Genomic DNA, 17,415 nt, shown 5'->3' with positions numbered 1-17,415 from the left:
ATAATTGAATGCCCTCTTCACGTCACTGCTATTATTTCCTGGCAAACCAAGGTTGGACCTTGTTTGATATAATGTTTCAGACCATCCTTACTTCCCCTGCCTGACCTGTTCTTCATTAGTCCCTCTTCAATTTACCATTCTTATTACTAGTTGGAAGTTCTCTTAGTATTTGGGGAAAAAACCTCATTTGGGGGGCTGAGTATCATTCAGAACTGCTTGGCTGACGTTATCTAGCCTACTGATTGTCAACTGAATGTTGCACCATTGCTACACAGTCAGCTGTCTGTCTCAGGGTAGTCTCCAGTGTGGGACTGCAGTCTGCTGGACTCTGTAGCTGCTGTAAATGATGTTAATACAATATGTTAGAGCTTCTGCTTTTTAGGCTTGGACTGTAATAGTTTGATTTCAGAGTTGTTCCTTTTTATCTCAATATTTTAAAAAAAATTTGTGTTGTATGACATCAGAACAGATGATAGCACACAAATATGCCATTATCCATGAAATATACCTTTTTCAATTGCAGATAGACATTGACTGTATTTTCTTCTCATTTGCATATATTTAATGTTTCTTAGATGTGTGTATAATATAGATTATATACACACACATATTTATTATTTACATAAAATCAAGTATACGAATAGTATGTATATCACAAGTAAAAGTAAATAGGTATAAAATATATGTATAAAATGATCCTTAACCTAAAACACCAAGTCCCACACCACATCTCCTTTGTTTTATTATATATTTTTAGATGAAAGAAGCTTCTCTCCTTTTTAACCCTCCCTCTCCACTTTTACTTGCTTCATTAATAGTCCCCTGATTGCTAGATTCCACATGCGGTTGATGTTCTAAGAGATACTGGTTTATTTGTATCCAAGATACACATGTCTCAAAAACAAAATACTCTCCTTTCAAAGTCATCTCTTCCTTCCTTCATCAAAGATTAAGTATCATTGCTTATACTGTCCCCCATTTAAGTGGGCACTGTACCCTGAAATGTGTGTATTTTGGTAATTTTCCTTCCCTGACCAGCGATTGTCCTTGATGGCTCTTAATGCCTTGCTTCTCCATAAAGGGAGAATGTAGGTGGCACCAGAGAATCAGCAGTCCTAATTAAGTACAGTAGCAGACTTGTGCTCACTCCCCAATGTCAGCAAACATTGCGAATTTAGGACTGTCTGTGCTGCCATGGAAAGCACATGGGAGGTGATCTGCAGACTCAGGCAGGGATTCGGCGCGGCTCACCCCCCAGCTGGGGAATCCACACCTGGCCCTCTTCCTTTCCATCATCACAGGGTGAGCGTTTCTTTCACCTGCCTTCAGATGGCCTTCTGTGTTACCATCTTGGTGCAGAGCTCCTGTAAAGTTGGGGATGGTAACTACATATGCATTCTTCCCCAGCTCCCCCAGGTGCGTCCCCGGGTGCAGTTATGTGTTACACACACGCATGATTCCGTTTAGCAGTGCGGGGCCGTGCGAGCCACAGACGGCCTCCGTGTGCAGCCTTCCGTCATCTGTGTGTTGTAAGATGTGTTTGCTAACTCCCTACAGTGTCCTAAGTTTATTTTCTTCAAATCAGCCTACAGGATTTTGTCCTTCAGCAGTACTGGCAGGAAAGACTGATAAACGCAGTGCTTTCTTTGGAATTTCATTTCGCTCTGTCGGAAAGCTGAAGCCATCACACACACACACCTGCTTGAATCTGTGTCGGGCACACACACACACACACACCTGCTTGAATCTGTGTCGGGCACACACACACACACACACCTGCTTGAATCTGTGTCGGGCACACACACACACACACACCTGCTTGAATCTGTGTCGGGCACACACACACACACACACCTGCTTGAATCTGTGTCGGGCACACACACACACACACACACACACACACACACACACACACAACCTGCTTGAATCTGTGTCGGGCACTTTCTGGTGATGTTCTAACAACAACAGAGACAGAGGGGAGGCAGCGGTGTGTGTGTGGACGGGTCTGGGCTCAGTCGCTGACCCATGCTGGGAGGGACAGGAGCAGACGGAACAAACACTCTGCCTCAGCAGCCGCCGCCTGTGCCAGAGGTTCTGGTCATCTCAGGCCTGGCACTTCTGCATCCACAGGAAAGCAGTGGGAGAGGAGCCCACTGTCAGCGACAATTTCATGTAAAGGACTCGGGTCCTCCACTCTTTATTCAGCCCATCCCTCTTGGAAACCTGCACCCGTGCAGAAACCTGACTGGCACTTAGCACGTTGCCCAGATGTGAGGTGAGGGGCTGCTTGCAGCTACGTTTCTGTCTTCAGATGGTTTGAGAGCTTGACTTAGGAGCTGCTCTCGTGACAGAACTAGAAGCCCAGGCGCCTTTGTTTCCTTGGTGCTCCAGTTCAGCGGGAGTGGCAGGCCTTCCCTTTGCACGGCTCCTCATGGTGAAAGGTGTGTTCTTGGGATTAAGGAAACTCCTTCACTGCCCTCAAGTGGTACCTGAATAATTTGTATTAAAATCGTAGAACTTGGGGCTTTGTGTTTCCGGTTCTGCATAGAAATGAATCGCTCAGATAAAAGAGCAGCCTGGAGATTAGCACCCAGGAGACGAGTGTTCCCGCCTCCTGGATTAGCCATTTAGCACAGTACCTGACACTCCCGAGGCCTGTGTGAGGGTCGCTGACATCCTGGTTTGTGGTCCGACGTTAGTGATGTGACCTTACTTCCACTTACTCTGCTTTCTTACTTCATAGGTCAAACTGCGCTGAAAACATCCGCAAACACATCCTCCACACGGGCAAACACGAAGGCGTCAAGATGTACAACTGCCCCAAGTGTGACTATGGCACCAACATCCCCGTGGAGTTCCGGAACCACCTGAAAGAACAGCATCCAGACATCGAGAACCCGGACCTGGCCTACCTGCACGCAGGTAGGAAACGAAAGCTGCTGTGTGAAACACTTCGCTCGTCGCAGGGGCTGTCAGGCTGTTTGTGCATTAGCAGTTATCTAAACATGGCAGCATGTGTGACAGTATCCGCTTCAAGACTGATAAAAAAGTACACTGCTCTTGTCCCCTTGACTGTGAAAGCAGGTCTTTTCCATTCTATTCCATCAGGAGCAAATATGGTGAAATAATCTCCCCACAGTTGTTAAGAGCAAATATTCCAAACACAGTTGGACTGTTGTGGGTGTCTGAGCTTCATATTTTGCCTGATGATAAGGTTTTTAACATTTTCAACAAATGTTTGTGATTTGAATTGTTATGCCCAGTTCCTTGCCCCATGGTTTTCCAGTAAGTACTGGAAGGGGAAGCGTGTGAGTGAGGAAAACAGGAGAACCTGGAAGGGGCAACAGGGCGCCCTGCATCCCAGGCATCAGCAAGGACTGTCGCGCAGGGTGCAGGCAGCGGTGGTGGCAGGGGCTGCTGAGATCGCCCCTGCCTCATTGGAGTGGCCATCAGGTGCTGCGGGAGGAGCAGCAACACAGCCCCAATGCAGGTTAGGCACAGGCATGCCTGCAGCCCAGCCTGGCATTCAGAGAACCAGAGGGCCTGGGTGTGAGTTCTGTGTGGGCAGCCAGGGGACGGGTGGCGAGGGTGGGGCCTGTTAAGGACGCATCCCCTACAGGACGTCTAGAGGAAGTTCCTAACCAGAGCCCAGACAGGACTGAATTTAAATAATGCGAGGTGATCAGGGGATGTTTCCAGCAGGTACTTTGGAGCTGTTGGAGCTGTACTTAAACTCTCCTCCCCTTCCTGGCTGGGTGGGTTACAGGCAGGCTTACCGCATCACTGCAGGTTTATTTCTCGGACGTAAATCGACGTGGTGGTATCTGTGTAAAGGGCCACTGTGAGAATTTAAAAAGATAATTGGCTATGAAGCTCTTAGCAGGCACAGTGCAAAGGATTGTGGGTGCTGCTGCTGCTGCTGGCCCGTGACACTAGTGCCTGAAAGTCGTGGGAATCCCACCGAGGGCAGCGCTGCCCTTGCAAAATGTGTCAGTGACGTGTGCTCACAGAACGTCTGCGTGAAGGAGAGAGAGCTCCATGGGTTAGAATAACAGTCCTGATACATTTGACATTGCATATAACGTTGTTATTCGTTTTCCACTGATATGTTCTTTCAGATTTCTCTATGCTCGTATGATCGACTCTTTTAAGTCACAGTGAAGTGTCCTATTTAGTCATCTCTGCTGTACCCAGGGCTGTGTTTGAAAAAGAAAAACGGGGTCAATACTCTTTTCTTTTTGGTGAGGTTGTTACTGAAAAGCTTTTGAACTAGACAGATTATCAGTTTTAGTTCACAAAAACAGATAAAGTCAAATTGAAATATCTTCTGGCCATCAGTACCTGTGGGTTCTTTACTGTTATGGATGCATGACAATGCAGATGTCAGAAAACGTTGCCTAAAAGCTGGGACTTCAAGAAATGGCCAGGTGACACCATCTGAATTGATGGTGGGTTGTCAGCAGTGTAGCATTTTCAAGGTAGTTTCCAACGCCTGCTTCTCAAGATGCAATATTGATGTATTCTGTCTCTTTCTTCCATTGTACCAATTAGGCATTGAAACTAGGTCATTTTCCTAAAATAAGGTATCTCTAACTTGTTAGATGAAGTAAACAGCAAAGAAAGGGGGAGGAAGCTAATTGCAAACCAAAGAAACACGTTGCTTTTGCTCATGCCATTGCTGCCCTAGTCATGCAGTATTCCTTTTGAGATATCATTTGTATAAAAATTTACTTAGAAAACTTATTCTAGTTGGTTTGTTTATGTGTGTATGCTCTTATGCATAGAATCCTAGGTTTCTGTTTGTGTTTCTGTGTCTCTGTTAGAACCTTTCTCTCCATAATTAATAATAACGTTCCTCAGTATTTTTACAAATGAATTCCTTGGGTTGTTTATTCCACCCTGTGCAGGGCAGTATCCCTCTTCAGTAATATATTTGCTTTGATAAACTTAGCTCAGTTCAGAGAAAACTTTTAAAGGGCAGAGTTTTTAGACTGACTTGTTAACCTTGTAGTTCTAAGTCATCTGTAAGCCCTTCCTGAGTATGTGGGAGGCGCCTTCCTCGATGTGAAGGGGAGATACTGAAGCAGCTGGGGCTCCTCTCCTCCCAGGCTGTCTGGTGAAGGATTAGGCAGCACTTGGGGTAAATCTATGATGGATGGTTCCCGGGAAGGTCCAGAGGTGGCCTGGACTCCTCAGAGTGGTTTATGGCCCTGACCTGATGGCGACTGGCAGCTGCCTTCTCTGCTGTCAGGACTACTGATCTGTTGAGAATTATGTGATCCAAAGTTCAGTGACGCATATGAAGCAGTTCTTTTTAACCACTCAAAACAAGTAAACAAATGCACTTGCGATCTGCCTTGGCTCTCCCATGTGTCTCAAACATCTCGTGGCCCCGTGAGAAGGAAAACATCAAACACCGGCAACAGAAAATATTGTATATAATGTCATTGGGGTATTTTAAATTTTTGTTGAGATGCTATTTGGAAGTGTGTATGTTAAATGAGCTCTTGGGTTTTGTTTGTTTGTTTGTTTTTAACAAACAGTTCTGTAGAGTGTTTCCTGCAGTTGTGCGTCCGCCGGCGGGGCCTCCGGGGCGGCGTCCAGCTGCCTTGCAGTGTCCCGTGTGTCTGTGCGCGTGGCCCTCGGCAGGATAGGTTGAGCTTCAGCCCTCATTCCCCTGTTGAATGACTTGGGAAACCCTGTTGTAACTGTATGGGTCTCAGTCTGTAAGCTGGGGATGACAATGCCTGCAGCACATTCTTATAAGATCTAACAGAGGTGGTACAGTGTGTAAACTGTTGGACATGATAATGTTTGGCATCCATGTTTGCCCAGCTTTCTTCTTCTCTGTTTGCTTCTGTTGATGATTAATTGTCTTTTTTGTCAATTTTTGGGGGGAATTAGGAGAATGATTTTGATATAATTTACCATTTCATACTCCCAAGAACTAAAGGCTGTATGTGAGCTTTAATTTCAGCTATAGCTTTTTTGACTAACAAGATACAAGTGGCTATTTATTTTTTGAATAAAAGTGGATTGTTTAGAAATCCAAGGCATTTAGGGATCTTCTAATTATCTTTTTGTTAACTATTGAAATAGTAATAAAACTGATTTCTAGCTTATATCTGCTGTGCTCACAGCACAGAGTCTGAATTATTTTAATCCTTTGAAATTTGTTTATACTTTCTTTATGCCTAGGATTTGGTAGGTTTTGGTAAATGTTTGAGATACTAGGAAGTTTTGTGTTGTTCAGTGCTGTATTGTGTTTCTTGTATATCACTTACCTCATTTGTTAACTGTATTGCTCAGGTTGTCTCTTTCTTACTGATTTTTTCAATGCTAACCCAATCAACTGTGTTAAGAGAGGTAAAAGCTGCCCACCATGATTGTGGGGTGTCTGTTTTTCTGTTAATTTTGATTTTACATACTTTAAAGATAAATCACTGGGCACTTGGAACTTTAAGTTTGTTTTCTACACATACCCACCTGTGATAAAGAAAAAATACGTAGTTCTCTATCACTGTTGTCACTGTGAATGTTCCTTTTTATCTGTAGTAACACTTCTTGCCATCATTCTGTATTTCATATTAACTATACCAGCTTCCTTATAAACAGCATGTAGCTGCATTTTGTTTCTGCTGTCACAACTTTAATCTTTAACTTGAAATATTCTTTTACTTTATTATTTATACTTAATATATTTATCAATGTACTCATCATAGTCAAAACCCCAAACTACTGAAACGTCCACCAGGTAGAGTGTAGAAAGGTTTGCGAGTTTACCCAATGGAGTACTTTACAGCAATGAGAATGATTGAATTACATTCACAGCATGAATAAATCTCACAGTCGTATCTTTGGATGAAGTTAGCCAAACAAAAAGGAGCATATTCTGTATGATTTCATTTTTCATTAAATATTAAAACAACAAAGAGTATTCTGTGGTGTTAGAAACCAGAGTCTGTTTTCCTTGGGATGAGAAGCAGTGGTGTGGTTCTGTTTCTTATTTCTAACATTGGGATGAGGTTGTGTTCAGCTGGAGAAAGTTCTTCAAGCTCTTCTATGAGTTGTGTACTTTTTAAAAAACAGGATTCCCTTAACCCTAAATTTCTAAGGAGGTTCATTTAGGTCCATTGTAGATCTACTGTGATGAGATTTTTACAATCACATTAATCCTCCAACATTGACGTCAAATTGCGAGTGGCCAGAATTTTTCTGTCATTTTACATTACAGTTTTTTTATTAAGTGAAATGTGCTTCATCTCAAAAATGACCTTTATTTGAGCTTTACGGTTTTAGCTATTGTATTTCTCCCATCTCTCTTATCCATGAATAAGCTTGGTGTTCACTCACTGCACCTTGAGAAGGAATTAAACACACTGTATGTGTGCAGTTCAGGTGACCTTCAGTTAGACTTGGGTGGTTATATCTTAGAATACTTTAAAATAACCCGAAAGGAGGGAAGACAGAGAAGAGGAGGTGAAGGAGAGGGCAGAGGAGGTATGCCGGAGCTCCGCTGATCATACTGACGAAGAAGATCTTTTTCTCGCAAATTCCAAGAGACAGCCTCCACATGACGCCTCAGATTGGAACTGTGCTCACTGTGTGTGTGTGTGTGTGTGTGTGTGTGCGCGCGCGCACAGATGCCCCCTGGGGGCCCGGCTGTGGCCGGGTCAGGCACTGAGTGGAGACTAGGAGTTTGGCTTGGTTGTTCCATATTCTCCCCTGAGAAGCCTGAACTTTAAATTTAGTAAATGTTTATGCCTTTTCCAAAGGTAAGAGTCAGATGGTGATCTCTTTTCAGGGGACATTAAGTATTAAGTGATTGCGTGGTACTTTTCCTAATTTCCTTAGCCCAGGTGGCACAGTTGGTGAAGAATCTGTCTGCCAATGCAAGAGACCCAAGAAGCATGGATTCAGCCCCTGGGTTTGGGAAATCCCCTGAAGTAGGAAATGGCAACCCACTCTAGTGTTCTTGCCTGGAAAATTCATGGACAGAGGAGCCTGGAGGACCACAGTCTGTGGGGTCACACAGCCGGTTAGCGACTGAGCACATAGCACCACTGGGTTCCTTAGTTTTTCTGCTGTCATATTTTTTAATCATATTTGTATTGATATTTTTTTTTAGTTCTTATATATATATAGTCATTTGCATTATATATTAGATTATTGCCTGTGTAAGATGATAGCCCATGAATCTATCAAACCCTTTTCACAAATTAGGATTTTTTATTCTTCAGTAAGGCAGTCAGCTTTTAATTCTTTGTGATGTGTATTATTTAACTGCATTCCCTTGCATTTTCCTCTTATCAAGTTATAAGAATAAAAATGTAAAAGCTTGACTGTTATCAAAATTCCAAATCCCTTTTCTTTTTAATGGTAAGCAATTCAGTACCATTTAAACTATTTTTAACTGATTCCTTAATTCTATCCAAGTGCATCACTTTATACTCAGGAAGATTAAATTTCATATGCCACCTCTGAGGCCATTTGCTTAATCTATCACAGTTAAGATAAAACAGCTGTAACCTTTTGTATCTTAACCATTCCCTCTCATTTACTAGTATATTCAAATTTCCTAATATAAAAGGTTTTCTTCATCATTAATTAAAAACGTTAGCGTTCTGATATATGAAGCTTTGTGGAATGTAGTCTTTCCTGAATTCTTTGGCCCTCTATTTTTAACCCCCTTACTTTCATCCCCTTTTGTTAGTTGGGTACCCTGACACATGCCATGACATTTTGTACAATAATTCATTTTATGAAAAGGTCCAAAAATCTCCAAAAATCCTGACAGTTTCTCATTGGTTCTCCCTTACATAAACCAATTATTACTTCAACTTAAAAAGGAACGAAATTTTTTCTGACATGATTGCCTTTGGTAAATCCATGCTGACTCACTCCTATTAAATTGTACTTCTCCAAATGTATCATTAAGCTCATCCATAAGTATCATCTCAAATTTATTTCCTAATATAGATGTTAGACTTACAGCTCTATAATTTTCAGCCTCTTCTCTCTTTCTTTTTAACCTTCAGACTGGATTCCTTGTTTTCCAGTCTCCTAGTACTTCACCACTTAACAAAAGACTTCCGAAAGTAATTAACAGTTCAACAATTTGATTCCTTAACCTCAGACATCATCCATGGGTTAATTTACTATTTTTCTTAACTGCTGCTAAATGTCTTTGCTTCTTTCAAACTCCTGTCTGCACACTCTGGTGCCTTCTGTGAGGCCACGTCTGTCCATCACGGCATGGCAGATTTGGTCTTTTGCTAATTGGCCTTTCTGTTCTCTCTCTCTCGCTCTCACTCCTGTTGGAATTCCTAAGTTCAGGAGTGTCTTATGGTCTTTGTAGTCAATGGGTGAATAATGTCAAAGCACTATTTTTCCATCCATCTCCTTTTTTTTTTAGTGCTATAATTGCTCCGCCGGACCATCTTATCAGTAAACATGCTGTTTACTGGTAATAAGTTGACTCTTCAAGCTCTTCATCGTTTCTCTTTTATTGAGTAATATACTGATAGAGGTTTTTTCAGAACTTTCTAATTATGCATTCTTAAATATTTGAAAATTTAATCTGCTGAAGAATAAATATGTTCTCGCTAACATGTCTCCAGTATTTCTAAAAACTTCCTGTATTTGCAGAGCACCATGGAACAGGTTAAAGAGATATTTGTGCCTGGGTGTGTCTCTCTGGCCACTCTCTGCTGCTTCCTTCCTGTGGTGCTCCACACTGTGAAGGGTATAGAGTCCTGTTTTAGACGGTTAGTGTGGAGAGCTGAAGAACTCTATTATTTTACACATTTTTGCCTTTTCAGTTACAAAGAAAGAAGGGTAGTGTCTGTGCCAGATTTTTCTTTAGATCACTAAATCCTCAAAGCAAAATTCTTTGGTAGGTGTTACTCCCAATCTAATGATTTAAAAACAAGTTAACTTGCCCATTGAAATCCATGCCTGTTTGTCTTTAAGAGTTTTCCAGTTACATAACTGCATATTCAGGAGCTTTAAAAAGATCAGCTTCTATGCATTAATGAAATTCTTATTGTGGAAGCCTGAATACTGAGTTTTAAGACACCAGATAATCTAAAAACAAGTACTAGGAAATAGCAGAGTATAATATAATTTTAAAAAATTCATACGAGGGATAAATGTTTTCACGGTACTTTTACTCCCTGGTATAGAACGTAGCTGATGGTTGGGTGGATGGATGGAGTCAAATGAACTTGGTTATAGTGTCCTGACTTTATTGCAGTTGAAATGTGTGACTTTAAACAAGTCTCTCAACCTGTATCTGTATTCTCAGCTGCAAAATGTCTAGCAGTGTTCAGCCTTTCCTTTGAATATGAAGTTGAAATTAATACATATGAAAGAGCTTTCAAAAGTATCATTAATATTGAGATTTTCTTTGAAATAAGGGTATTAGGCTTTGTTATTGCTGTTTCAGTAGCAAGAAAATACTGGGAAAGGACTAGATGAACTTTTACATTTATTTCAAGTTGTTATTGAGGATAATGTCTCATAACTATGTATGTGTATCTGTATTACATGTGTAATACATGTATTAATGTTAATCAGAGCATATATCCAAAGTTAGGGCTAGAAAAGGTCTACATGAAATTTTATTTAGAGTAGAAACTTTTATTATTTGAATTATTTCTATTCTTTGTATATTGCCCACTATATATGGTCTTGAAATGTCCTTTCTAGTGTATAATGTTCTGTGAAGTGCTTAGTGGCATTCACAGCATTTAAAGTCAGAGTATACAAGTAATGTACAACTTTTGCTAGTAATACCTAATAGAATTCACTGAAAATATCTGACGTTTATGTAAACCCACTTAGTTAATTATTTCTGATGGATCTCAAGCCTCAAGAGCCCTCAGTCTCATTTCCTAGCTACATGATCATAGAGAGAAGTTTTAGAGTGATACTTGATTTTTTTATTTTCCCAGAAAAAAACTCTATCCTCTTTTTGAAGGGAGGCCTTGCTGAGTGTAATTAGCCTGTGTAATTCAGAACCACATGGAAACTTTTTCTAGGCTGCGTTCCTCCCTGCTCAAGGTTATACAGGCACGTGCCAGGATGGTTGCCTCATCAGCACACAAAACTGTGATCTTATCTGGACCAACATTTGCAGCATTCATGAACTGAATTCTGAAAGTTAAAATAGTTTAGAAACAAAGCTGTGATCTTATCACCTCTGACAACTTCATTTATCAAAATTTTAAGAGAAACAAAAATTGTGGAAAGTTATAGTGGTCCAGTATGTTTTTATCAGGTAATTGATGTGGCTTTTTTTTAATATACAGACCTTTTATCATCTGTTTAATTCAATATAACTTATATTTCTTAAAAATTTCTTTGCCCTCCCAGACATATGCTGACCCCAACTAAAGTGCAGGTTTCTAGGAGGAGACAGGAAGGTGTCGACAAGCGCACCTGTTGATGCTGCTTCGCAGCTGACTGTCTCCTGCAAGGCGTTTAGTGACGAACAGCATCACAGCTCCTTCAGAGTATGAGGACAGTGTAGGTGTCTTCTTTAATTGGCTTTGAAGTTTAGTTCCAGAGATGTAAAAATGCACATTATTATTCATTTGTAATTTCATTTATTTCTATTTTTAGCAAGCAAAATTGCCATTTAGCAAGTTTTCCTTGTTTTAAGTTTTTAGTTTGAAATAAACTTACAGAAGAGTTACAAAAATAGTAGTGGGAAAGTTCCCATATAGCCTTTACCCAACTTCCATAAGTGTTAGCATTGTGTAACCACAGTGCAGTTACCAAAACCAGATGTTGACATTAGCACAGTACTGTTTTCTAACTCTATGTTCTTTATTCACATTTCACCAGTCTTTCCAGTCTGCTGTTTTTCTTTTCCACAGTTCAGCGCACGAATGAACACTCCCTTCTGTTGTTGAGTCTCCTTAATCTTCTCCAGTCCGCAGCAGTTTTTCAGCTTTTCATTGTCTTATGTGACTTTGGCACTTGTAAAGAATATGAATCCGTTATTTTTTAGAATATTTCTTTTTTTTTTTTTTTTTTTTTTTTTTATTCTTCCAATTTTATTTTATTTTTAAACTTTACATAATTGTATTAGTTTTGCCAAATATCAAAATGAATCCGCCACAGGTATACATGTGTTCCCCATCCCGAACCCTCCTCCCTCCTCCCTCCCCATACCATCCCTCTGGGCCGTCCCAGTGCACCAGCCCCAAGCATCCAGCATCATGCATCGAACCTGGACTGGCAACTCGTTTCTTACATGATATTTTACATGTTTCAATGTCATTCTCCCAAATCTTCCCACCCTCTCCCTCTCCCACAGAGTCCATAAGACTGTTCTATACATCAGTGTCTCTTTTGCTGTCTCATACACCGGGTTATTGTTACCATCTTTCTAAATTCCATATATGTGCGTTAGTATACTGTATTTATGTTTTTCCTTCTGGCTTACTTCACTCTGTATAATAGGCTCCAGTTTCATCCACCTCATTAGAACTGATTCAAATGTATTCTTTTTAATGGCCGAGTAATACTCCATTGTGAATATTTCTTAATTTGCATTAGACTGATGCTTACTCATGACTCGGTTGAGGATCTTTAAGAATTCCTCAGAATAGATATGGAGTGTATCGAGGGTTGTTGCTGTTCAGTTGCTAAGTTGCGTCTAGCTCTTTGCTACCGTGTGGACTGCAGCACACCAGGCTTCTTTGTCCTTCACTATCTCCTGGAGTTTTGCTCAAACTCATTTCCATGGAGTTGGTGATGCTATCTAACTGTCTCATCCTTTGCCACCCCCTTCTCCTCTTGCCCTCAGTCTTTCCCAGCATCAGGGTCTTTTCCAATGAGTCAGTTCTTTGTATCAGATGGCCAAAGTATTGCAGCTTCAGTCCTTCCAGTGAATATTCAGGGTGGATTTCCTTTACGATTGACTGGTTTGATCTCCGTGCAGTCCAAGGGACTCTCAAGCGTCTTCTTCAGCACCACAATTTGAAAGAATCAATTCTTCGGCACTCAGCCTTCTTTATAGTCCAACTCTCACATCTGTACATGACTACTGGAAAAACCTAACTTTGACTATACTTGCCTTTGTTGGCAAATGATGCCTCTGCTTTTTAATACACTGTCTAAGTTTGTCATAGCTTTTCTTCCAAGGAGCAAGCATCTTTTAATTTTAAGGGTATGTTAGGACTAATGATGTAACGTGGACCAGTTGAGTAAGACGGCATCTCTATATTTCTCTACCACAAGCTTACTATTCCTCCCTTATTAATTAATACATATCTCAGGGCAGATACATTCAGATTATGCAAATAGCCTGTTTTCCCTAAGTATTTACCCACTAATTTTGACATTCATTAGTGGATCTTGACTACAGCAAGATCTGTGGTGTTCTGATGGTCATTTTCTCTTTTCCTCATTTCTTCTACATTTAATTGGAATTTTTCTGTAAGGTGTATCTATTCCTTCCCTACCAATTATTTTTTGCTCTATTAATTTTTACCAGTATGGGCTTATTTTACTCTGTGGTTTATAGTCATGTTTCACTGTTATTTATTTTCTTGCTCAAACTGCTTCAACTTTGGCCATTGCAGACTCTTTCAGGTGGGCTCCTGTGCCCTCTCACATGCCCCCACCCTTCTGTAGGCATCTGTTTACTTTCTAGCACCAAAATGTGCTCCATGTTCATCTGGTGGTAGAATCAATCTCTTTTTAGGAGCCTTGGTTCCTTTTACTGGAGAAGGTATTTAGAAAACAAGAGACATCCGCTGGATGCACGCCTGGCTTCTGCATGCGGTTTACTTGTTGGTCTTGTCTTAGGAGACAGAACTAGGAAATGGGTGTGTGCAAGCTAACCCCTCCACTTCCATAAATATTCATCATTTTCTTTGTCTAAAACATAAATCATCTTAGCTATAAAACCCTTAGAAGAGAACGTATAAACAACTTTTTGTGACTGTTGATTAAGCAGTAATTTCTTGAATATGACACTAAACCATGGGCTTTATCAAAATTGTTGGGGGAAAAAACAATGTGCCTTAAGGTACACCATCAAGAAGATGAAAGCAAAACCTACAAAATGGGAGAAAAACTGAAATCTATCTGATAATGGGCTTGTATTCAGAATATGTAAGGAACTCTTTTAATTCAACATTATCAAGGCAAATAACCTGATTAAAAAATGAGAAAAGAATCTGAATAGCCATTTCTTCAAAGAAAATATATAAATGGCCAGTGAGCACATGAAAAGATACCCAACATCGTTACTTGTTAAGAAAATGCAAATCAAAACCATCATAAAGTGAAAGTGAAAGTCACTCAGTCATGTCTGACTCTTGGCGACCCCATGGACTATACAGTCCATGGAGTTCTCCAGGGCAGAATACTGGAGTGGGTAGCCTTTCCCTTCTCAAGAGGACCTTCCCAACCCAGGGATCAAACCCAGGTCTCCCACATTACAGGCAGATTCTTTACCAGCTAAGCCGCAAGGGAAGCCCAAGAATACTGGAGTGGTAGCCTATCCCTTCTCCAGCAGATCTTCCTGACCCAGGAATTTTTTGAAATATTTGCCTCTTTTTTCCTTGGACTATTATCGAGAATTTTTTTATGTTGATATATTTTGATATAAGGCCTTTGTCAGATATATGTGAAACACTTTCTCTGAGGTTAACCCTTTTTTTCCTCTTAACAGTGTCTTTCGTAGAGGAAAAGTTCCTTTATGGCTTGCACTTTTGTAACAGTATGTAAAAACTCTTTGTCTAAAATAAGTTACCAAGATTAACTCCTGTGTTTTCTTCTAGAATCTTTATGTTTTTATATTTTATATTTAGATTTATGCTGTATTCTGAGTCAGATTTATATAACATGAGATATAGGTTAAGATTCTCTGGTTTCTTTAATATAGGTGTCATTTTTCAAGCAGTCTTTGGTGAAAACAGTATCTTTGTAGAATTGCCTTTGCACTTCTGTTAAAGCAGGCACTGATGTTTCTTTAATCTCATTTGTTTCCTCTCTATTACCATCGCAATTTCAAAATTAAGCATACATGGGTTTAAAATTTTATCCTTGGAGTCCCATAAGTGGACACGTGTGTTTTCCTTCAGTGTTATGTGCCACATCACTTCAGTGGGCCAAGATCTGATAGGAACTCACAGAGAATCCGTCTGATCCGTCAGTGTCTTGTCCTGCCCTTGACTGCCTTCCTGAGGAAAGCTTACTGTGCCTGGTGATTGTTTAAACCAATCACTCAAAACTCTTATGAACAACTAAAATGATTCACATTTACATTCAGACTATAATAAGCAGAAATTCTTATTTCTTAATCCTTTATATTAATGAATAAGAAAAGGCTTTTACTTTTTACTTATGATTCTTCTCTGGTTAGCTTTGCCGTCATTTAAAATATTACTCACCAGTTTTATATGTTGTATTCATCATGTTTTTCTTACTATCTAAGAATTCCACTTTAAAAAATTTTGTTCTATCAGCTCACACCCATTAGGATGACTACTATATAAAAAAGAAAAACAGAAAGAAAAGAAAAGAGCAAGGATTGGCAAGCATGTAGAGAAATTGAAACCCTTATGCACTGTTGGTAAGAACGTAAGTTGGTACAACTGCTATGGAAACAATATAGTTGTCTCTCAAAAGATTTTAAATAAAGCTACCATAAAGCAGCCACGGAAGTAAAAGCAGATCTCATGGTATTTGTAAACTCACATTTATAGCACAATTATTCACAGTGGGCAAATGGTAGAAACAACTCAAATGTCCATTAATGAATAAATATATAAAGAAAACGTGATCCATCCATATGATGGAATATTGTCCACCCTTGAGAAAGAAGGAAATTTTGACTCAGGCTACAACATGGATGAATCTTGAGGACATTACACTCATTGAAATAAGAAAGTCACAAAAGACAAATACTGTAGGACTGCCGTCACATGCGGTCCCTAGACTAGTTAAGTCTTGTGTAGATACAAGAATAGGATGGTGGTTGCCAGAGGCTGTGGGGCAGGAGGGTGGGCGATGTTGTTTAGCAGATGTAGTTTCACTGTTATGGTAATATGGAAAATTCTGGAGGTTGATCATAACAATGTGAATGTACTTAACCCTACTCAACTGTACACTCAAAAATGGCTAACATGATAAATTGTGTATTATGTGTATTTTACAACAGTTAATATTTTTTAAATATAAGTAAAAAATCCTAGTTACCCTTGTCTTCCATATTTTCTGCACATACCCATATTACAGGGAAGCCCTTAAGCCCAGGTAGCTTCAGTTCAGTTCAATTCAGTTGCTCAGTCGTGTCCGACTCTTTGCAACCCCATGAATTGCAGCACGCCAGGCCTCCCTGTCCATCACCAACTCCCAGAGTTCACCCAAACTCACGTCCATCGAGTTGGTGATGCCATCCAGCCATCTCATCCTCTGTTGTCCCCTTCTCCTCTTGCCCCCAATACCTCCAGCATCAGAGTCTTTTCCAATGAGTCAACTCTTTGCATGAGGTAGCCAAAGTACTGGAGTTTCAGCTTTAGCATCATTCCTTCCAAAGAAATGGCAGGGCTGATCTCCTTCAGAATGGACTGGTTGGATCTCCTTGCAGTCCAAGGGACTCTCAAGCGTCTTCTCCAACACCACAGTTCAAAAGCATCAATTCTTTGGCGCTCAGCCTTCTTCACAGTCCAACTCTCACATCCATACATGACCACAGGAAAAACCATAGCCTTGACTAGACGGACCTTTGTTGGCAAAGTAATGTCTCTGCTTTTGAATATGCTATCTAGGTTGGTCATAACTTTCCTTCCAAGAAGTAAGCGTCTTTTAATTTCATGGCTGCAGTCACCATCTGCAGTGATTTTGGAGCCCAACAAAATAAAGTCTGACACTGTTTCCACTGTTTCCCCATCTATTTCCCATGAAGTGATGGGACCGGATGCCATGATCTTCGTTTTCTGAATTTTGAGCTTTAAGCCAGCTTTTTCACTCTTCACTTTCACTCTCATCAAGAGGCTTTTTAGTTCCTCTTCACTTTCTGCCATAAGGGTGGTGTCATCTGCATATCTGAGGTTATTGATATTTCTCCCAGCAATCTTGATTCCAGCTTGTGCTTCTTCCAGCCCAGCGTTTCTCATGATGTACTCTGCATAGAAGTTAAATAAGCAGGGTGACAATATACAGCCTTGACATACTCCTTTTCCTATTTGGAACCAGTCTTTTGTTCCATGTCCAGTTCTAACTGTTGCTTCCTGACCTGCATAGAGGTTTCTCAAGAGGCAGGTCAGGTGGTCTGGTATTCCCATCTCTTTCAGAATTTTCCACAGTTTATTGTGATTCACACAGTCAAAGGCTTTGGCATAGTCAATAAAGCAGAAATAGATGTTTTTCTGGAACTCTTCTTGCTTTTTC

The 17,415-nt window shown here is 40.4% G+C and overlaps 1 protein-coding gene across 1 annotated transcript in view; it reads left to right on the top strand.

Moving 5' to 3' along the window:
- Positions 1-17,415, top strand: part of ZNF407 (zinc finger protein 407) — a 386,963-nt gene that overhangs the window by 258,540 nt on the left and 111,008 nt on the right. Inside the window, exon 8 of the mRNA XM_070362001.1 lies at positions 2,744-2,922. Coding sequence (XP_070218102.1) covers positions 2,744-2,922 — 179 coding nt within the window. The remainder of the gene's footprint in view (positions 1-2,743; positions 2,923-17,415) is intronic.

The sequence above is a fragment of the Bos mutus genome, chromosome 24 (genome assembly GCF_027580195.1).
Source record: "Bos mutus isolate GX-2022 chromosome 24, NWIPB_WYAK_1.1, whole genome shotgun sequence".
Taxonomy (NCBI): domain Eukaryota; kingdom Metazoa; phylum Chordata; class Mammalia; order Artiodactyla; family Bovidae; genus Bos; species Bos mutus.
This window is presented reverse-complemented; position numbering and strand designations above follow the sequence as displayed.